This window comes from Beta vulgaris, chromosome 1 (assembly GCF_026745355.1).
Source record: "Beta vulgaris subsp. vulgaris cultivar EL10 chromosome 1, EL10.2, whole genome shotgun sequence".
Taxonomy (NCBI): Eukaryota; Viridiplantae; Streptophyta; class Magnoliopsida; order Caryophyllales; family Amaranthaceae; genus Beta; species Beta vulgaris.
In genome coordinates, this window is record NC_079202.1 from 22,230,613 (window position 1) to 22,254,265 (window position 23,653).

The 23,653-nt window shown below is 36.1% G+C and overlaps 2 protein-coding genes across 4 annotated transcripts; one reads left to right on the top strand and one right to left on the bottom strand.

Moving 5' to 3' along the window:
• Window positions 1–8,345: 8,345 nt before the first annotated feature.
• On the top strand, window positions 8,346–18,515 carry LOC104899293 (chlorophyll a-b binding protein 7, chloroplastic). 3 transcript variants are annotated; one of them, XM_057392755.1, is made up of 6 exons: window positions 8,356–8,756; window positions 8,849–9,015; window positions 9,670–9,816; window positions 13,451–13,587; window positions 16,085–16,173; window positions 17,880–18,515. In XM_057392755.1, exons 1-6 carry the CDS (start codon window positions 8,595–8,597, stop codon window positions 18,174–18,176), a joined length of 999 nt encoding a protein of 332 aa, XP_057248738.1. In that variant the 5' UTR covers window positions 8,356–8,594; the 3' UTR covers window positions 18,177–18,515. The 3 variants fall into 3 exon arrangements, with proteins under 3 accessions (XP_010684774.2, XP_057248741.1, XP_057248738.1); XM_010686472.4 differs by lacking the exon at window positions 16,085–16,173 and having other exon boundaries at window positions 8,346–8,756; window positions 13,451–13,583; XM_057392758.1 differs by lacking the exon at window positions 9,670–9,816 and having other exon boundaries at window positions 8,347–8,756.
• A 1,573-nt stretch (window positions 18,516–20,088) lies between these two features.
• Window positions 20,089–21,886, bottom strand: LOC104899283 (hypothetical protein). The gene is made up of 2 exons (XM_010686446.4): window positions 21,138–21,886; window positions 20,089–21,051 (listed from the first exon to the last, which is right to left on the bottom strand). Exons 1-2 carry the CDS (start codon window positions 21,637–21,639, stop codon window positions 20,549–20,551), a joined length of 1,005 nt encoding a protein of 334 aa, XP_010684748.2. The 5' UTR covers window positions 21,640–21,886; the 3' UTR covers window positions 20,089–20,548.
• Window positions 21,887–23,653: the final 1,767 nt, after the last annotated feature.

Below are 23,653 nucleotides of genomic sequence, written 5' to 3' on the forward strand. Positions count from 1 at the left end.
AATCTAAAAGGGGGGGGGGAGCTCTGTTATTAGAATTGGGTAAATAGTTTAAGGTAATCTGACAGTGATCCGAAGAGGTAAATATATTATGATTTAATTTGGCCTGAGGGAACAAAGATATCCAGGAAGAAGAAACAATAGCCCTATTTAATCTCTCATATTTATTACCCGGCCCAGCTTTCTTTTTACGCCAAGTAAATTGCGGCCCATCAAAAGGGAGCTCAATACAAGGGAGTTGATTTAAGATATAATTCATAGTAGAGAATCTAGTATGAGTCATAGGAGCACCTCCAAGTTTATCATTTATATTAGATATTTCATTAAAGTCGCACATTAGAACAAAAGGAGGGATAATGAAAGTGAATAAGCAATTAATTCTGACCAAATTTCTTGCTTAAATTCTTTTTGAGCAGGAGCATAAACAAAGATAATAAAAAAACTAACATTAGAAGAAGATAAATGAATCAAACAAGAGCTAAAACGAGAAGCTTTAAAGATGATAGAGAGATCAAAAGGATTAACTAAACATTTCTTCCAAATTAGCCATAAACCACCAGAAAACCCAACAGGGGGCACTACATCAAAAAACTGATCCACATTTTCTAATCATGGCCTGAGAGGGGGGGGGGGGATTGAGTTTTAACTTCACAAAGCATCATGATTTTAATATTTTGATGCATACAAAAGTCCCTTGTTTTTTCCAAAGCATTTTTTCTAGCACTGTCACGAATATTCCAACATGCAATGGACATTATTAACTAAATATATAGGGGTGGGGAGATGGCTACAAAAACAACTACCATAGAACCTTAGTTCATTTTCCTCTGCAGGGCAGAAGAGGCATCATCCTCATCCTCCATGTCTACAATCCTCCTTTTTGCTGAATCAGAAGGGGAAGAGAGCTCCACTGGGTGGGCAGCATCCACCCCCAACCTTTCAATCTGTTTGACAATAGAGCTACCAGAGTGGATAGACTAAAAAAAGGTTCTAGGAATGATATTATTTTCACCAGAGGAGATATCATCTTCATCCTCAATACAAAAAAGTAGCAGCATCAACATTATTATAGCAAACACCAGCAAGATCAGGAGCCTCAGCAGAGGTGAGAGCAAGAAACTGGTTCTCATCAAATAGATCAAAAGCACAAAATACTTGAAATGGGGATGGAGCTTTGGGGGGTGTGGGCTAACCGAGTGTCTGATCTCCTACAATCTTCCCATGATTGGGGAAAAAAAGGGAGAGAGACTCGAGTAAAGAGGGCCTAAGCCTCATCATCAGAGGACTCATCAGAACTGAAAGACTGAGCAACACCCATTTTACCTTTTCCTTTTCCTTCACTACTACATTTTTTAACAAAGGCAACAATTGAAAAGAGTCTAATGCAACGACACTTAGTAAGTCGTTGCAATAGATAAAGCTATTGCAACGGTTCATTTGAGACCGTTGCAATAGCTTTAGCTATTGCAACAAATCTTTAGTATCGTTACAGTAGGATACTTAATGTAACGACAACTTAAAATTTGTACACAAGTATTATATCAATTGCAACGGTATAGAAAATATCGTTGCATTTGCACTATTTAATCTACCGTTGCAATAGATCCATTTTACCACTAGTATAAGTAAAATATCATAAAAGCGCCAACATTACAAAATTTTCGTGAAATACTAAAATTTTAGTTTTTCCCCCCAAAAACTTCAAACACCGATATGTTAAAAACCCACTGCATGTTCAGTGTCCACCTTCCCACTTTCTCACAGAAACATAACCTATTTTCCCCTATCTGATTCTTTCTCATCTCTCGTTCTCAACCTCCATATTCCATATTCTACATCTCAACTCTCCTCCATAGCTAAATCAATCCTCTCTTGTATTGGAAAGTTTCTTCACTTAGACGATAATTCGGAATAAACAAGGGTTAAAATTTTTTATTGTGTGTTCATTTGGATTAAGTTGAAGCAGTCACTTATTCTGGGCATTCTTGTTGAGGTCCAGGAACAAAAAACAGTGTGGGGGATCTTAGATATAAGGGCTTCTTTTTTTTTTTTTGCAAGAGGCGTGGTAGAAATAAAATAGGCCATAAAAAAAGCTCTTCTTGCACCACTTCATGGGAAAACACAAAATTTTTGATGGACAAAGCCATTACACAGGCTTGTAATTCAGAAGTATCGGTTATGATTTGAAATTCAAATGTCTCCCTCAAATAGGTTGATCGGTTTTGTTTTGAAGTCTCGGTTATGATTCAGTTGGACTGGATGAACCTCGAATCCCCCCTGACCCTTGTGTGTCAAATTCGCGAAGGTAAAATTTGAACTGGAGTGCACTCATCTGTTTCATGTATAATTTTCCTTATTTTCCTCCTCACCTCTGTTTTTCCTCGTTATTCTTTTTATTTTTCATATTGCAGTGGTTTGATTTTGGATTTTATTAATTATAGGCATTGGGTGCTATTTATTTCATTGCCCAATTGGAATTTCTGGTCTCTTTGATCAAAGCATGAGTTAAATATGGTTCTCTTATTTTTGCAAGCAAGATGTTCGATAAAATGCCTAATGAGAAATTTGATTACTTGAAGTTCCTTAATTTTGGTTTATGGTCAAAATGATATGATGATGATGCCTTATGCTCTAACTAGTGATAACTATGCATTTGGTAGTGTATTAAGTTGTATTTGTTTCTCTCTGAAGTTCAATTTTACCTTAACTTCTATGCTGACATTGCGTTCTACATAGTCATAGACTGAGGCACAGGTACCTGCTGTTTGTTCATTCTATCTGGTTTTAGTAGTGAAGTGGTCTTCTGCTAAGGGTGATGGTAATAAGGCCCCCATGCTTTGGCTCACTTCCAACCTCTGGAAGGTGGTCAAGAGTTGTGGGATAGTGGTTTTCCTTCTATGATTGTACACTTCTCGAGTTCTCGCTGATTCAATACATTAGTCCTTTTATGTGCTTTGTTCCAAACAAAAAAAAGCTTATGGCTCGAACATGAAAACAAAGACATGAACAACATAAATGTTTAGCTAGATTAACAGTAAGTCTATTGATTTTCTATGCGGTTGGGGTACAATTGGGGTACTTGAAAATGAACTTAATTGGCACAAAATATGACAAGTGTACATATATTAAACTTCGTGGAAGGGAATTGGTTTTCTTACCACTGCTTTTGTTGGGTGCTTTCTTTTTCATTCTGTCATTCAGCTTCCACTTATCATGTTTAAGTGATTTATTGTTGTCTGCAGCATAATAAGCATTTATGTTTTTTTATCCAATATTTTTCTTGGTGCAAAGCAATATAGAATCTTTACCAAACGAAATCAATGGGCTAATTATTACTCATTGCTTTATATTTGCTTTTCAGGAGAGACTTGGTGAAATTCCTGAAGATTTGGGATCTAACCGAGCCGGACAACCTTTGGTTAATTAGTGAAACTCAGGAGAGCAGCAAAATAGATCAAGTGGAGCGATATTTAGAAGCAAAATGATCTATATGTGTACTTAAAAGGAATTTTTGGTACTAAAACAAATATTTATTAGTTGGGTTTGATTAAGTACGTTAATTTTCGTTAATTAGGATTTGTCATGTGTACTCTTAGTTTAATTAGTTTTGGATATTATGATACAAATATATATGACAATTATTTTTGGATATTATGATACAAATATATATGACAATTATTTTTGGATATTATGATACAGATATATATGACATTTCTTTTTGGCATTTCAAGAGTATTTTTGCATCTGTTGCATCGTTACCAATATATATCAAGAGCTCTAATATTATAGGTTTTCAACAGGTTACATTAATAATCGTTGCAATATCACCAAAAAATGAAAAAAAAAATTCCGTTACAGTAGCTTCGAGCCGTCGCACTAGCTTAAATAGTAGGCGTTGCAGTAGCTAAGAATGTTGTATAACCTGCCACTAACAAAGCCGTTGCAAAAGATATATGATCTAAGGCAACGACACATTTATCCGTTGCAATAGGGCTAAAAGTCGTTGCAGTACGCCTATTGCAACGCCAACAAATGCGACGGTACAAAACCGTTGCAGTAGGTCTATTGCAACGACTTTTAGCCCTATTGCAACGATTTTGGTGTGTTGCCTTTGCCTTTTAATGTAGTAGTGCTTGGACAGCAGAAACCACAGGAGTGGACTTAGAAACAGACTTACCAGAATCATGAATAACCACCCCCTTCACAGCAGGGGTAGGCAGAATACCAGCAGTAACAGAGGTAGGAGCAAAATGCTTAGAAAGAGACTTAGCAGCATGGGGCTTAGCAAGGAACTTGGGCTCTACATGCACCACATTAGCTTGCTCAGTTGTGGTAGCATGACAAGCTTGCCCAGTTGCGGTTGTTTAGGATTCTTTAAAAGTTGGATAGTGATCTGCTGATCTCCTTCTTAGGAGAATTCAAGAGAGGACAAGCTTCAATAACATGCAAAGATTCACCACAGAAGGAACAACCAGAGGAGAAATCCTCATACCAAATAACATAACCATGAACTAAATCACCAATTCGACTAACTTCAGCAAATTCAAGGAGAGGACCCTGAATATCAACTCTAACACATGCCCTTACAAACCTGATTTTATTACGCAAAAGGGACCTTTGATCAAGTTTCATGAGAGCACCAATATCATTAGAAGCTAGAAGATTAGCTATTGAATCGAAATTAAGCAACTCAGTGGGAAGCCTAAGTATCCTAACGCACAAGTCCACCCATTTGATCTCTTCCAAATAGGGATCAAAAAAGGGTTTCTAAGGGGATAAGACAAATAGGTCTACCTGAATATGCCAAGGTCTTTCCTCCCAAATAAGAGAGAGGTCCTGAGGGTTGGCAAACCTCAACAAAATCCACCCATTACCCATTTGCATAAAATTAACCTCACCTTTGATGATTTTCCAGTCAGCCTTAGTCCTAGCAATAATGGTACGCAAGTCTAAAGGAGCAGAAATCATCTTCCCAAAAAGACAAGTTTTAGACAGCTTAACAATGTCTTTCTGCACTTGGGGCTGAGAGTATAACACAATAGATTCAGGGAAAGAAGGGGGGTGGGGAGGGTCATTTTGAGAGCACCCATCATCAGACGAGTTCAAATTAGCAGAAGAAGGAAACTCATTTTCAGTAGTAGGGTTAGGGTTTGATAAAAGAGATTCTTTAAAATTACCAGACTTTTCCATCATAAATGAAAACTAACTTTCAGATGAATTAAAAGCTATCAGAGTAGAATAAAAATGAGTAGAGAAGAGGGAATGTGAGTGAAATGATATCACCTGAGTATCCCTTTTATAGGGATTATATGCTTGAAGACAAATCTGAAGAGGCAAATTGTAACGCCCCGACAAATTTACATAACCTTAATCGTCAGCGGAAGCATAACTTAATCATGTGGGTTATGGCCCACATATAAAATAATAGCCTAAATTGAAAATTCACTATACAATTACTCATTGCAAAATTAATACTTATTTATCCATTATACAAAACATCCTAAAACCTCGTATAATCATACATAATCTCCATAACGCAGTATAATAGTGATCCACAACTATTCTCCCATACCTAAAACATAAAACAAAACGTCATGAGCCGAGGCTCAGTAACATACTACTCTAACATTGTAAATTCATTTCAAATCATTTTAGTTAAAAAAAACAGGGAGGAGAGAATAAGTAAAACATTTCACAAACATATCATATCATGTTACATTATCTTCTTTATCATGTTCATCATCATATATCTTTTACTTTGGTAACTTGGCTAGTACATCATAACATAGGGGACGTCTCCCATTACATAACAGTCAGGTGGTCACATCATAGGTGACACTTGCGGTGCCCGTATCATTTAAACAGTCAGGCGGTCACAACATAGGTGACACTTGCGGTGCCCGTATCATAAACAGTCAGGTGGTCACAACATAGGTGACACTTGCGGTGCCCGTATAAAACAGTAAGGCGGTCACAACATAGGTGACACTTGCGGTGCCCGTATCATACTGCCAAGAACCGTCTTTCACTTGAATTTATCATGTTTCATTGGTTTTAAGTAACATTATCATCGTGAATAATTATATTCTTTCATTTCATCATAACATCATCATCATCATTTCATAGCATCATATCATAACAACCATCATAAAACATTTCATTTCCCGCAATCCATATATAAAACATAATATTAATCATGATCATAAATCATACTTTGAAGGGGAATGCGGGTGTTAGCAGTAGACGTTACTTGAATTCCTGCTTACCAACCATGATAGCCGGGGGAGGCTTGTAATATCCTTTATCTTCTTTAGTCTATTCAAGAATAATTTTATCAATAAACATTTCGTTATTTAGCTATTAAGCTTAAATATTAGTTAGCGCTTGTTAAGGTCATAGCGGTCATTATAACGTCGTAAAGGTCTCCTTAAGGTCATTATTTCTTAATCGTTAATAACTTTTAAATTAAGGTGACTCTTTAATCAACTAATTAGGTGAAATAACTCATTTAGCTATATTTTTAGAAATTATAAAAACTTTAAAGTTATATTACTACGTATTATATAACCTTTCAAAAACATAACATTATTCTAATTCATAGTTAATAACTTAATTAGTCGTCCATTAATAAATTAAGTTTAAAGTTATAATAGATCCATTAACATTATTTTAATATTATTTAGTCATTTAAAACTAACAAGTCAAGTAACTAATTATATAAGTGAACTTAAGGATTAATGAAGTACTCATAACTTAAACTTAATTATAAACAACAAGCTTAATGAATTATTTTTAGTTAGTTTTAAACAAGTCAACTAGTTTAGAAATCATGAATTATAACCCAATAATAGATTTTAGTAAATAAGTTAGGTGGTTTAGTAAAACTAACTAAATCAGTCCACTAAAGCTCAAAATATTAAAGTAACAAGATTAACTTAAATTACTTAGCTAAGTAAATCAGATCATAAGCCCAACATTATACTTAATTTAATAATTAAACTAACATGACTTAATAAAGCACTAAATCAGCTTTAGTTTAACTCCTTTAGCCCAACAACAATATAATTCAGATTTAAAACTTAAGCTTATTTCTGAGTCCAAGGTTCTAGGCCCAAATAAATTAATAAAGGTTAAGGGTTATAAACTTGGGCTTGCATTAGAAAATATGAAATCAGAAATTTAAAAGAAGTATATCATCACCTCTGCTACTAGGAGCAGGGAGGACGAAATCACGCCTGAGGGAGGGACGCCAGCGAGCAGCAACGACGATCTCCGGCGACGGTCTCCGGCGGTTCAGCGCACGCGGGTCGTCCGCAGTGCTGCGCGTGCAGCAGCGTCGCGCGAAGAAGAAGAGGGGTGTGAAAGACCGCGCGAGGAGAGAGAGAGAGAACGTGAGGGTGCTGGCGCGGGTCTCCGGCGAGCTGCGCGGTGGTCGACGAACGATAGCGGGGTGGGGACGGAACTGGGCGCGGCGCAGGTGGCGCGCGCGGTGGCCGACGGTGGTCGGTTGTGGGGGTCGAAACGGAGGAGAGAGAGAGAATAAATTTGGGGTTTTCTTTTGGGTTTCTTTTAGTTGCAATTTTTCCGGCGATTATTGACTGAATTTCTGATTAGAGGGAGAAAAGATGATGAAGGTTGTTGTTGGTGAGTTCTTGATGTTGAATTTCCATGGCTATTTATATTTGGGAGTTAAAATCAGTGGTTGGGAGGAAGATGGTGAAGTAATTAATCTGATTTTGTTAACTTGAGGAAGCAATGGTGAGGATTGGTAATAGATTTGACTGAAGAAGAAGAGAGTTGTGATTGCATGAATGACAAATGGACATGGTGGAGTGAGGAGGAAGACACCATTAATGGGGATTGACCATAGCTTTCTTTCTTTTTTCTTTTTCCTTTTTATTTTCTCAACCAAAAATCAGAATTTCCCCACTAACACTTATCAACGTGACTTAGTAACACTTTGGGTGAAATGTTGACATTTTGTACTTTAAGTGAATTGCAACTACATTAGTCCTCCTGTTTAACTCGTGAAATCGTAAATTATAAATTATCGCCACTATTATATTAATATTTTTAAGTTGGAAATTTTTATATTCATTTTATTATACGTTAATTAATTTGTGGGACTTTAGGTAAAATATAATTTAACAGTAAATAATTAATTAATTATTTACTTAAACACGTTTAAGTTTCCAGGATATTACACAAATTACTCGAGCCCTCCAAAAAAAGAGCCATTCCATCGCATTAAATGCTTCACCAGGGAAGAGGGAGAAATCATTACCAACCCTTGCATGCTTTACCAACCTAGCACACAATAAATCCGGCGAAATCACCACTTTAACACCTAAATTAAGATCTAACTGACTCAGAGTTAAGGGGATTGGAATCGCCTTCTAAATTTTCTTTTTTAGCTAGAGGTTCTCTTTCTAAAACTTTCTCTCACATCTTTTTGCGTCTAGCCGTCTACGTTGTATTTTACAACGAGTACATGATTCATCCTTTATTGACTGCATCACACTTCACAACTCATTAAAAATCCAGCCATATAATGGAAGGCCACTAAGGAAATTCTTGTGACTTGTGAGTTATACCTCATGGCTTTGATAAACCACTTACACTCCCAGACACCTACTTACAGTTTGCCTGCTTCTTCTTCTTCGACCCATCTTTTAGGGAATGTGAATCATCTTCGGAAGCTTTTACCCAATAATGTCAAAACGCAATTCAGCCCTTGTTTCAGAGCTTCTTGGCAAGAGGTTAATAATCCCTCTTGGATTTGGAAGCAATTTATTTTTCTTGAATTTGAATACTCCATGTAAATCTAAATGTGAATGATTTGCATTTGCAGCTGGTGGGAGTGCTGGTTTTCTCAGCAATTCCGTTCTCGGCTGTTAAAGCCATAGCCAACAGCCCTCTCGGCGAAAAGCTTCAGCGACGTCTTCAGGACCAAAAATCGGCTGCTGTAGAAGATTCTATGCAACGCAACAACTTAGCCCAGATGGCACGATATTCCAGGTCTTTTTTTTTTGCATTCAATTATAGGTTGTTTCATGTCAATGTTCCATTCTTCTAGAAAAATAACTTGAATTATTGTCTACTCTAATATAGAGCTGATTATCTGTTGTATTTGTGTAATAGATTGTGGAACCATGTTTGATGAGCATGTCAGTTATCGATTTACTGTCTGTGCTTAGAAGCATTTATGTCTAGAGAGTGTGTGGAGGCTGAAATTATAGTCGGCCGGAGTTAATTATAGTCTTGTGATTTAGTGAATTGGTGTTTAAGGACTAATCCCTTGATCATTTCTTTGGGCGGCTTAATATGTTTTTTGAACTCTTGACGTTGAATCATCTCCATCATTATAATTCAGTGTATTTAGTTTTGATTTAATGTCACTTTAATGATGTATATCTCCTCCAATTGTGGAATATGCTGCAGTACAAAATAAACTTATTTCTTCTTGTAGTCTGTTCATTCTTTAGGCTATCTCAACCTCCCTAGTGGCTGCCTATTGTAGCTACCAAGTCCTGTGTGCTGACTTGTATTACTCTAGATTTGCAAACATGCATGTGATTACAGGGAGTTAATCTGATATGACACATGATTCATGCAGATTGTGTTGTTGTAAATCTTAATTGCTTGTCATAATAAATCTCTCAAATTACACAGTCGTTGGTATGGAGGAGATCGTCCTCGATGGCTCGGTCCAATACCTTTCAATTACCCGTCATATCTAAGAGGACAACTACCAGGAGACTATGGCTTTGATCTGGCAGGGCTAGGGAAGGATCCTGATGCTTTACAGAAATATTACAAGTATTCTTTTTTGCTTTTCATTATTACTTTTTATGTCAATCTTATACTATGCCTTGTTCGTAGTGCTTGTCTCTGTTAGTGTGTTTTTTCACAGTTCACTAAGAAGAACAGGCTAACAAGATACATTCTCGGGGGTCCACTATCCATTACCAATAGAGTTTACAATCGGAGTTCTATGATGGGTGGGACATAAAACAATAAATATTCACTTACTCTCGAGAAGTAGCTTCATGCTCAAACGATGAAAAAGAATAAGATCCACCATTGGGTATAAAAGAAAGAACGAGGAGGACTGAGGAGGTCAATATATCATCTTCTTTTATTGCTGACTTTCATAACATAAGATTGGCGTTGATCTAAGGCTAATAGAGGATATCGTGAGCAGAAATTAAGTTTCGCATAGAACATAACAAATATCTTATTGACTCAGATAACACATGGTGAACTCTAATGACTAATCTATGCATAGAGAAAGGGACTTGCCATTTTTTCACACATTAATAATGGAGAGATCAAATGCGGTTAGCGATTTTTCATTATTAGAGTCCAAGTCACTGTCCAATTTAAAGACACCAAGTTCAGAAAAGCACAAAGCTAGCCATGTCATGCAAACCTCAAATTGTTATATATTAGCTGAATTTTGATTGTTCCACTGATCTGAGAGGAGTTCAGATGATATAGAAGAGACAAGATGAGTAAATACAGAGAAAATTGGAGAGAAAAGAGGAACATGATGGGATATATTGATATTTAAAAGCTCAAGTCAGCAAAGAAAACTCCTAGATTGTCGAGTGGTCTAGACACTCCCTGGTTACAATCAGGTCATTCAAATTTTGCATTACATTCTCTTTCTTCTCCTATCCCAAGCAAGGCCTCAGATTCTCTCTCACAGAGTCTTAACACTCTAACTACTTTACTAGACTACTATTTCTTGCCACCTTATCATTATTCTGTTATGCCTTGGGATTGCTGCTGCCGTTTTGCTTTCCCTTTTTGCCAGACCTCTATATGTGAGCTTTAATGTGGGTTTGCTTCGATGCGTTACATTATCCAATATGATGGAAGAAGTGTGAGATGCAGGAAATGGGCACAAGGCCACATGATCTTCTTCATACCTTCAGATGTTGTCTGAACCTTTACAAGGTGTATGGTTTCATCAATATGGCTGATTGCATTTTCTGTATGTTCTATTGTAGTAAAAAGTGTATGGTGACTTGGTGAGTGCTTTTATCACCTTTTTCACCGCATTTGTTACAATTGAAAGGAAAACTTTTAGAAGTCTTGTAATCAATAACTTTAGAGAAGGATGGACGATTAGTCGGCTTATTTGATTGGGTACTAGGATTTTTAAAGGCGTGCGATGCAAGTGATTCACTCAGCCCTATGTTACATGGACTCGGGTACGGGTACTTATCCGAGTATCCGATACGACAATCTTTAAAATCTTAGGATATGAGGACAATGTCCTAAATTTGGACTCTATACGGGGATGCGTGAAATGTGTATATATATATATATATATATATATATATATATATATATATATATAAAATAAAAACCCAAAAAATTTCCATTTACAGCATTAAAAATTGTTCCAGTCTACTTCTAAGTCTTTGACAAAATCATCAAAACCCCCATTAGTAACACGCTAATATCTAACATCTTATTTTCCTAAACCAAAGCAAACAGCTTCGATGTCAGGATCTTTTATGGAGCTCAACAAGGTCTAAGATGCTGTCAGCATCTATGCTATCTCCCCTTACAAGAAGAAGGATCCGAGTATGAACCATAATCAAAAGTTATAATTTGAGTATACATTATTTTAACTTGTAAGAGATTAATAAATCTTACCGAGATCCCAATATTTGGATGGCCCATGTGTGTACTCTTTTTGCTTTCGAGACAAGCATCTTAAATTCTTGTGAATGTAAACCAAAATCTCCAATCTTTTACATGTCAAATTGTTTCTTTTTACGATTTGAATGGAGCCAAATATGTTACAGTTTAAAGAAGCTTGAAAGCTTGCCTTTCCAACAACGGTGTTGCCGGGCCATAGTTAGCCCACCAAGATGGAGAGTCTTCAAATTCTCTTGCCGCCATGATATGCAGCTCACCATATTGTCCCAAGCATAACTTCTGTGGGCTAATTATGGCTTGCAACACCATTGTTGCAAAGCCTATCTTTCAGACTTCTTTTTTAGCCCGCTTCTTCGTTTTGCTGTGAGAGAAACTGGAGCATATTTGGCTCCAATCAGACCATATAAAGAAATAAGTTGACATCTAAAAGGTGAGATTTGGGTTTACATCCTCAAAAATTTAAAATACTTGTTTCAAAAGCGAAAAGAGTATTCACATTGGCCATCCGAATATTGGGATATCGGTAAGACGGTAACATTTGTCACTTTCTAAAACTTCAAATAATGTATAATGAAATTAGAACTTTTTTTTATTATTATGTTTCATACTCGGATCCTTCTGTCTGTAGGGGGAGATAACATCTTAGAAGCAGCTGAGCTCGCTATAAATGAATCCTGTCATTTAAGTTGTCTCTTGATTTTGGAAAATAAGATGTTATATTTTACTGTGTTAGTGTGTTATTAATGGAGGTTTTGATGATTGTCAATGACTGGAAGTTTTTTTTTTTTTTTTTCTCCATTTGCTTTGGACTTGTGATATAATTTTGTTGGTTGTTAGATTGGAACACTCTTTAATGCAGTTGATGGAAATTTTTATTTTAGCACAAAAGTCCATGTAACATAGCACAAAAGTCTACTAGTTCTCAATAAATAAGATTCAATTAGAGAGAGAACATAACAATAGGGTTCTTTTGTAAGCTAAACCTAACATAGAGACATAAGTTACTTGCTAAAACACAATCTATGTAATATTGGGAAACTAAATAAGAAGATGAATATTGATGCCTATTCTTATAAGCCTTCTACAACTGCCAAAGGAAGAAAAAGATGACGAAATATGCTTTCAAGTCTCAACCCACGATCTATTATGAAAGGACTTTAGATTCTGACTACTAGGATATGGCCGGATATAAACTGTGTAAATAGTTCTTAAGTGAGAATGTGGGACATAGATTGGTCTCTTTTCATTCTTCCCTCGCTTCTTTTCCTTTTTTGCCATTTGGAAGTTTAAGTGGGCAGATGGAATTTATGTGGCTCTTGGTCTAATATATACCATTAAACAAATTTGAAATTTAAGTAGGGCTGTGATCTAGTATTTCACATGAATAGTTAATAGAACTTCTCGTACTGCTGTATGAATGTGAGTGTGTGCATTTGCTGAGGATCAAAATAGAGAAATTTTTTAATGGAGTTGGAGCTTAAAATAGATATCTTATGGGAGGCTATCATGCCTGGATTTGGCTGAAGGTACTGAGTGAGTGCCACATTGTGCTCCTTTCATGACAATATTACCAACTATCTATGTGCTGTATGCCTCTATGTCAGCCACCTACAGTAACCACAAACACCTTCCGTTAACTTAAGAAAACCTACTATCTGAATATGAGTTAACATTGAGCATTTTGGTGTTCTACTAAGCTGTTAAAATGGTTTAGCAAGCGGTGTCATTTTTTTTAAGCTATGATAATGGTGTCTATGATAACTTTTTTGCTCTGTAGCTATGAAATACTTCATGCTCGCTGGGCTATGCTTGGAGCTCTTGGTGCTCTGGTTCCAGAAATATTAGACCTCAGTGAAACTTCTCACTTTCCTGAACCTGTCTGGTGGAGAGTTGGTTACTCAAAACTTAAGGCAAGTATTTTTTTTATTTGGTTATTCCCTTTCTGAAAAGTTCGCATGCTTTGTCTCCATCATTTAAGTTCCACTTTGAGTATATGGATTCCTCTGTCCTGTCCTGTTTTTAACCTGACATGTATTTGTTTAATAGTTCCGAGGCAACACCTCATCATGAATATCTGTGATTACATAACAATATAATGATGAGAAGTTAATAATTTGATAATACACATTATAGCTTCCTATGATTTTTTAAATTCATTGCATCATATGGGGTTTCACGCTTGTCAATGCACAATTTCGGCCGTTAATATCTCGAATAGTCAATTAGTAGAAGTTATAATAAGCTGATATTTTGAAAGTAAATATCGAGACGAATCTAACAAGAACCATATGACTATTTTTCCTTAAGTTCAAATCACAAAAAAAGGTCAAAGGAGAGTGAGTGAGTAGTGTAAAAGTCCCAATGTTACGATAGAGGAAAAACAGAGGTAAGTACAAATCCAAGGGAATCCCACGAGATTGATTTTTTTCCTTATGTGTTAGTTGACAAAAGGCCAAAGATGTCGAACTTAGACCTTCATAAATTAGATTCTTTTTAGTTTTTAACTAGAAAGATAGAGGGAGTATATCTTAAGTAGAATATAAAGTAACATGTATAGGTGTGTCCCTTCTCCAAAAAATTATAAGAGAGAAATGCTTTCAAGACATTTGCCTAACGTTTATGTTGAATTTCAACAAGATTACTTAGAGACTATGCGAAGATAACAAACTTTATCTATCAAACGTTCATGCTTGTCCCTTCATGTTCCTAAATTAGTTGTGAATGTAGAGAATTGAAAGGAAAAGCATCCTGAGATAACTTGACTCAAAGTCGTACTCGGCTCTAGACCTTAATGAGTAGAACTGAGCAAGCCCTATCTCAACTTGATAAGCTCATGAACAACTTGAGAACTTCTTAAATTGTACTTCCTCTGTTCCATATTAATGTCCAAGAATCCTATATATAGCTGTCCTATTTAATTTCAACACTTCCATTTTAGTCATTTGCCCACTATTTTCATCTCAGTCTGCAACTACCCCATACCTTTATTAAAAATGATGAGAAAAGAAAAATACAATACCCCACCCCACCCTACCTGTCCTCAATTAAAAGAACTCCTAATATTTATTTTTTATTACAAATACCTAGTGTATTCTATCAAATCAACTTTCAGAATAAAATGAAATAAAACACGTCCCACGTTATTTACTTCCTAAAATTTTGTGCATAAGGGTGCATTGCAATTAATATGGGACATAGGGAGTAATACTGAGTCATTTATTTTTTGAGCTTAACTGGAATTTCATGTGACAGTACTGCAAATAAAACAAAATCATCTTTTATAAGAGTAATATTGACCGATCTTACCCCTTCCCGTGCCACCATTGTCATAGTTGATAGTCCTTTCACCACTACCATGATAGCGTAATTGCCAAGTGTTTGCTCTAAATCTAGAAAGCTATAGTACAAGCTCTTTCTCCTTATCCTTTGTTTGTCCTGTTCTCTGCTAGGGTTGATCTAACATACTTTTTGCCATTTTTAACCTTGGTTTTCTTTGGATTTTCCCAATGGTGAGCAAATTGGAACAGGCATAGCTTATTTTCCACCGAGGAAAGTTGCTGGCGGGTGGGGGTTGTTGACTTGTCGCATCCTGAGGTGTGAGGTGTTTGGATGTTTGATTTAGGTTTTTCTAAAGCGTCACTTTTGCAGCTTTTTATGCCTAGTTGTGGTACATAAAGTGAGATCTGTGCTGTCTGCATGTGCCTGCACATTAAAAGGAGACAAAGGAGTGCAGGGATGGTATCTGTTATACACACTCGCACACACATAGGGAGAAAATCTTTATATATATGCATGTGTGTGTTCACAGTACCACTTGTCATCTTCAAGACTTCAACTTCTAAAAAGAGTTATCTTTATGTACTTGTCTCGAGTTAATAATAACTTATGTCCTTGAGAAGGGTATGACAAGGACTCAGCACCAATGATGCCAAGCACACGTTCATGTAGCAATTATTGTAGATAGATTTGGTCGTGTATGTTGGATATTCTCATTTTTTTATGATGGTAATTGTTTGGTTTCTAAATCACATGTGTAGGTCCAAAAGATAACTTTCATAGGGAGACGATAAGTGTTCCATGTATCCAACCTACTGTTGATGTGATTGCTGCTGGTTTACTGAGAAGAGATTGCCTGTTAGGAGCGTGGGAGCCTGGAAATTGAGAGGGATATCTAAGTATTTTGGGGTGAGAAGAATAAGATAAGGAGATTCAGTTGTGTGGGAGGGGGGAGTTTAGAATAGTGGTTGGTGCTGTGTAGCGTGTAGTATTTCCGTGCGTGTCTTAGGTTTTTGGTTGTAACTGTTTCATATAATTTCTGTACTGGAAATTTCAAATATTCGGCATTTGTCAATTCACTAAATCACCCTTTCTGTTGCTGCTGCTGACTGCTTTTGTGAAATGTTTTAGGGAGAGACACTTGACTATCTTGGCATTCCAGGACTCCATTTAGCAGGCAGCCAAGGAATAATTGTAATAGCCATATGCCAAGTCCTTCTCATGGTAACTTTATTCAGTATATTTTTGGTTTCTTGTTGCTGATTTCTCATCTATCATTAACAATATCGATGCAAAATTCTCTCCTCTGTAGGATAAAGGGAACAAAGATACATATGCAGTATTCTGTTTAAATTCCATCTTGCCAACACTAGTTTTTGAACTTGGTTCTTAGAAGGATGATGCATACCTAGTCTGCTGAAGTATATAAAATCTGTCACTATGACTATCATAGCTGGGCAGATTTAAAGGCTGAGGATGTAGATAATTGTGATTGATTTCTGGAAGACGGCAGTAATTGGAGATAGGTATGAGCTTTCAAGAGGCTTGTTTTCTCCGAAAGATAGCAAAAGAAACAAAACTCTCAAACAACAGTAATACTGTGCCGTTCCCTTATAAGTGTTACAGTTAAAATTTCAGACCGCTTCACAATTAAGTATTACATTACTTTATTTGGCATTGATTCTCTCTCTCTCTCTCTCTCTCTCTCTCTTCATCACATGAGCCCCTCTTTTTATGTCTCTCCATCTCTTTCCTCTCTTTAAAACTTGTGCTCCTCCAAAGTAACACTTATAAGGAAAGGAGGAAGTATTTGATTGGTATGAGAAAAGGCTTTGTTGATTGTTTGGTTCATCTGATCGGCATTTCTCCTTTATATCTCCTCTAGTCTTTGTTTAAATGTCAGTTTCAGTCCCAGAACACCAGCAAACACTTGGCTCACCAATGCTCGACTTTTGGCAGCGCTTGGGTCATATTGCTGTTTGATATCATATGTATGAACTGACTTCTTAGTATGAAGCTTATGGAAAAAAAACATTACATTGTATTGATTTCTGGAAAACAAATCTATTGAATGATTCAAGGTTTCAAGAGGCTTTTTCTCCTCCTATGATACCAAACAAACTTAAGACTTGATAATATCTGTCATTCTCTATCTCTCTGTCATCACTATATATAGAGGATATGATTCTCTTTTCCATCTATACTATTGGTATTTCTATACTAGAAAGGAGGAAGTTTCATAAATATCTTTGAGGCTATGCAAAGGCAGTTTGGATCAAATTCCACCTATCGCAAGTAGGTTTTTACAGCAAATGTTGCATGCGCCAAGTGCACAATATATTTATTGTAAGACGATTTTGTGTTAGCGGTTATCCCAAAAGGATTAGTTTTTAAGTCACAAGGGGTCACTTTTGATAAAAAAAAAAGGTGAACTTTTTACCTTTTAACTTTTAAGGGGTCACTTCTATACAAGAGACCTGTTAAGGCAAATAGTTACTTTTGATTATGAATGAGGAACATACTAGGGGGGTAGCGACTGTTTATTGAAAACACACGACTCATTTTCTTTCTTTATTATAGAAATTGAAATATTGTCAAACATCTTCAAGTACAAAGGGACATGTAAGGCCATAAGATAAGGAAACTTCTGAAGTTCTGATTGCAAATTTTGTGCAGAAGTGCGAAGGCAAGGTTAGAAGAGTGGGAGAGTAATATTTCACAGTTCTTACTTAGTTCATAGTTGCACCATTTCATGTTGTGCTGCTTTTGCTGGCTGCATATATTAGTTGTAAAAGTCCTGCTGCTTAATGCTTGAAGGTCCACCATTTGCAATATTACTATTTATTACCTCCCAATTCGTTTTGACTGCTGACATTCACATTGCTATTAATTTTCTCTTTCTGACTTGTAATACGATCTTTGCTATGAAGGTCGGACCAGAGTATGCAAGATATTGTGGAATTGAGGCTTTGGAACCCCTGGGGATTTTCTTACCTGGTGATATTAATTATCCAGGAGGAGTTCTTTTTGACCCATTAAATCTAAGTAAAGATCCTGTTGCTTTTGAGGACCTCAAAGTGAGGGAGATGAAAAATGGGCGCTTAGCAATGGTTGCTTGGTTAGGCTTCTTTGTTCAAGCTGCACTGACTGGTAAAGGGCCCATAGAAAATCTCGTTGATCACATCTCTGATCCATTGCAGAATAACCTGCTGTCTCTGATGATGTAATTGTTCTCTTTTGATCATATCCTATCTTTCAACTACCTCTAACCTTTGTATGTACTTGTAAAGTTGTAAATCACATCCTTCCCGGCTCAATTCTCAAGTCAATAGAAGCAGCCCCTGTATGTAAATGGAAACCATTGTTAGTGCGTCTTTTGCTTTTGTATCTCTTGAAACTCATTTCATTTAGGTGGATCACATTGTCTCCTGCTTGAATTCATGTTATAAAGTTCAATGTATATTTGAAATGTATTCCGATTTTCACGCTCAAAAGAACAAAGGAGGATTAATTTCCTTTTGCAGATGAACTGCTATATAGGTTCAACTGCATTCTTGATTTGGACATGAGTTTGTGTAAATGAATGAACTTCTTTTTACGATGCTGACCCTGATACATGTTTTCATGTTGCAATAAATGCTGTGTTTCTTCATGTGGTGGTAACTGGTATTTCTCGAATACCAATTTCTGTCAGCATATTGTTTCTTATGTCATTGTTTGGTGGAGATTATATGCAGAATACTTGTAGCTGCAGCTGCAGCTGCATCACGAAGTTTAAACAGATCAAAGTGCACCTTATAGAGCTATCGGAAAAATATGATAGGGAGTTAAAAGCTGTCTATTATGTGAATAGTAAGAACTGCTCTTCAAGATCTTCAGATAAAATTAATATATAACTCATATAGCATTCTGTAGGTACTATTCTTTTCTATTGGTTTACTTCGACTGATGTTTCTTGTAACTCTATCATCCGCAGGGTTGCCCTAGGCTGGTCCTATGTTCGAAGCTAGGCCTAGTTGTTTTTTGGATCGATATAATTTGAATCTTTCCAATCCAAAATTTTGATATCAGATCATATTATTGAAATTGCACAACCATGTATACAAGATGATATGGATCTGAAACACTCAACCCCATCCTCCGCTCTGTATATGGAGTAGAGACTCATACTTGTCTTTTCAATGTTCTTTCGTTGGTAAGTGCCTGGAAGGAGTGAAGAGCTGGCTCAAAATCAACTCAAATCAATCCATGTTTCAGAGAACAAACTAAGCAACTGAAAACAATGAGAATCAAATTAGTTCTCCCTGTCAAGATCAGTTAATAGAGACTAGAGTTCAATAGATAGATTAAGCAAGTGTGATAGAAAAGATATGTTATTTGATGTATATTTGTGGAGTCTGCTCTGACAAAAAGGAAATATTAGGTTGTAAATTAGTTTTTGTGTGAATATATTTGTCGCCAGCTTATTATTACTAATACTATACATCTTGATTCTCTTTTTCAATTCTTTTTTGATAGATACACATCTTGATTTGTTACCACAAATTGACCTCATCCAAATACACATACCAACTAAATCCACCCAGTAGGCTAAAACATTACTTTGCTTGCTATGGATGGCATATTGTTATCACTAGTTGCACATGCACGCGATGCGTGCGTCGACAATCTTATGTAAGTATATACAAATCGACATGTTTTTTTATCTAAAATTATTTTGGTAGTGAAGTAAATTATTGCGGTTCTTTTGTAGATGTTATTATCTTTTTAAATTAAAGGTGAATGATTTTTAACTGTTCAATACCGTCACTGAAAAATTTGGTCGATGATTTAATAATTTCTTTAACAATTATAAAAATAAACCATATAGTTTGAACTTTGTAAATAAGAAATATTATATTATCACGATATATTGCTAACTATTTTTGGTTGTAGATTCTAATTGATTTCATGAATTTATTGTTGCAATCTAGTTTGTCATCAAGTTATTAATGGTATTGCATATTTCATTTTTAACCTACGCATGTGGCAAGTTTCTATTTTTATAAAAAGAAAAACATTGTTTTAAATTATTAGAGGGTATTTTAGTCACTTTAAAAGAGGACACCGCACCTTCTCCCTTGGCTTATATAATAGAGATAACCAATAAATAAATTAGATTATATTTTTAGCTTGATTTTGAAGAATAATCCATACCCAAATATTAAAACTCTATCCGCCACACAATATTTTCTCCATATAGATAACTCTTGAGACCCATAGCCCATAGTTCTCCTATCTCAGTAATATGTGGGAGGCGTCCGTTGGAGCCTTACATGCCTCGATCCCGGATTGAAGCCATGGGATATACTCATATATACTAGAAGTCAGCTCTACTTTACTGAAATTCTTTGGCACTAACAACAGACTAAATACTGATACACTAGCAGCATACATATATTTTACAACCAATTATACTAGAATAAATACTGATACACTAGCAGCATACATATATTTTACAACCAATTATACTAGAATGCTACTGAAATTAATTGGATCATACATAATTTTACAAACATACACACTTGCATCTCCATAGTTGATATTTTTAGGTAACTATTCACTCAGAAATCCTGGATATCCTTGTGCTGTTACATCTTCCTTTGAGGAAATTCTGAGTCAGAGCTTCCCCTAATCCTTCTCCAATACCTTCAACGATTCCTCCCATGAGCCCTACAACAACATGAGATGCAATTTTAGCAGCCACACCAAGCATGCTGGGTTTCCCGTTCTCAAGACCTTTGATGCCGTTGGCATGGAGACCATTCACCATACTCTTTGCACACACAGCATGCAGATAGTAGTCACACACTGTGCATTGGTAAAGTTTTCCTGCTCTTCTCTTCTTGCACTCACTGCACAACATATGATCACCTGGACTAGCTAAATTTGCAGTGGCTGGTAAGATGATGAGAGAATGAGGGTGGGTGGGGAAACTCATCTTAGCTGATAGCATCGCACAGCAAGGGTGTAACTGGAAGCTACAGGCACTGCAGTGAAACATGTATCCCTTTGCAGACTTTCCACATACATCACATTTTGATCTCATGAGTCCTCCTTTACCTGTTAATCAATGAAGATGTTATTTATTATCATTCAAATAAAAAAATAAATTATTAGTTGGTGAATTAAGTTGAGTATATAAGTACCAGGCTTAGGAATGAAAACAAGTTGGTGCTGAGAGTGGAGAGGGTGGGCCTTGAGAACAAGAGGAGCTAAAGCACAAAAGTCATGAAGCTCGAAATTGCATTGCTGGCAAGTGAAACGTGAGCCAGCACCATACTCCTTACAGCCCATGCAAGTGAAGGGGTTCGGAAGGTTCACATGAACCATTTTGTGTTGTGGGTGGTTGGAATTTGTAATCCCTTCTCCAAGCAAAAGAACATCAGCGTCAGGAGACACAGGGAATTCAATTATAGGCTCAGCAGCCCTGTGTATGTTATGATGATGATCATTTCCATAATTACCTCCTCGACTATGACTTCTTTGTGTGAATTTGGTTGATTGAGAATGAGGCAACAATGATAATGTTGCTTCTGCTGTTGCTGCTACTTCCGTTGGTTTTGGAGCAGCAGCTGATCTCTTAACAATAAGGCCAGTTGTTGAGGAGTTTCTAAATGATGATCTTCTACACGTCATCTTTGAGTTCATTATTAGGATTTATTTTCCTAATGTTATACTCAGGGAAGGATTTCTACTTAATTTTCAGTAGGTGGTGGTGGAAATGGCATATCATTAGAGGGTTATTTATAATGTTAAAGAGTCCAAAAGTTGCTTTAAAAAGTTGTTACTAGCTAGAGTACTTAAAAATAAGAGGCAGATTCATGCATTACATGCCAATCTCTACTCCTCATTCATGATTATGAAGGAAGGAACCACTCCAAATGGAAAAAAGAGACACATATACCAAATAGATAACTATGTAAGGGAAAAAGTGCAATGTTTAAAGTTATAATGGTTGTAATGTAAATTTATGGAGAAAAACACACATGTTTGGTATGAATTCTTATTAGAATGGATATTAAAATGAATTTTTTCTTACAAACTTACATTAAAACTCATTACTATTACTTACGGTATTACCTTCATTAATTACTTCCTACCAATTACTAAACGGTCCTTGTTGGAATCCTATAGGACTTATAATGCTTAAAGACAATCATTAATGGGAGAGAAAATAAAATGAGACAAGCCTCCCTCAAAGTCAAGACTCTTGTTAAAAGTTTGATCTTTACAAAGCTTTAGAGTCCAATAGGATATGCTTATTTGTAAAAATGAGAGATGATTTGCCTATTTTCCTCAATCCTTACCCAAAAGCTGATTATTCTGATTCGATTCAAAGTGATTTTGTTTGGAAAAACGGAAGAAAATGTGCTGCCCTGTCTTTGTTGCTCTGTTTTTTTTTTTTTTTGGTTGTGGAACCTCTGTTAACATCATTTGAGTGTTATTTGCTGGAGTATTACCCAAACTTTCATCTTCCATTATCTTTCCACGTTGATTTCATAATTTCCAATCACTTTGACTATAAAATGATTCCTCCCTCAATTATTTATATCATCCTTATTTAACAAGTGATTCCTTCTCAATTTTCGTTGCGTAGCAGACATCTCTCTTTTTTGTCTACCCAAAATCTTTCTTTGGAAATTTAAATCATTGTGGGCTTTCCTAAGAGCACCTCCAATGGCAAATTTTACCCTCCCCATATGGACTCTCTCTCTTCAAATGGGGCTCCCCATGAGTGGGGTTGGTTCCCCATTTAATGAGGATGCTCAAGTTTTAGGGGAGGTGCCCAAATGAAGAAAAGGTGGTGGGGTATATAATAAATAGATAAAAATTGGTGGGGTATGGGAAAGTAGGAGAGAGAAAAGGTGGTGGAGTATAGGAAATAAGAGAGAGAAGATAAATGGGGAGGTAGATGAGTGGAGGTATGTGTTTCAAATTTGAGTAAGGTAAAATGGGGAGGTAGTGGAAAATGAGGTGGACAAATAAGGTGAGGAGAGAGAAAAAATGGGGTGCCCCATGAATGGAGGTGCTCTAAAAAAAAAAAAAAAAACATATCAATGTGTCAAGATAACAGAAGATACTACTGTTTAATTAATATTAATTCATTTTTGTGGATACATAATCGTGTTTTTCATTATGTACACTAATACCCCGCTCTAATTGGACCGAATCGAGGAAAAAATAAGGAGTCTAAAATAAAATGATTTAAGCCCAAAATCATTCTCTAACTCTTTTTATTAATACAGTTCTTTTACTAAGCCCACTTACTAAAACGTTTTTAAATAACTTTATAAAAGTCCATCTTCGAAAACCATTTAAATATAGTATTTTTAAAGCCCAATTTTATAAAATCCAGTTTATAAATCCAATTTAATTAATAGAATTAATTAATTTTATTGCTTAGTTTTATATATTTATTTATTTATTTATTTATTTATAAGGAGAACAAGATTAGGCTAACCCCCTATTCCGAGGGCTAGCCTAAAACATCCTTTCGGATGATAAGGGAGTAATTCATATAATAAGGAGGAAACCAATATAGTAGAGAAGGGTAGTCATGCGCCTTCCTAGCCATGAAATCAGCAGCCTTGTTAGATTCGCGAAAGCAGTGGCGAAACTCATACACCTGGAACCGAAGAGCATTCGTACCTGCATCTTTAAC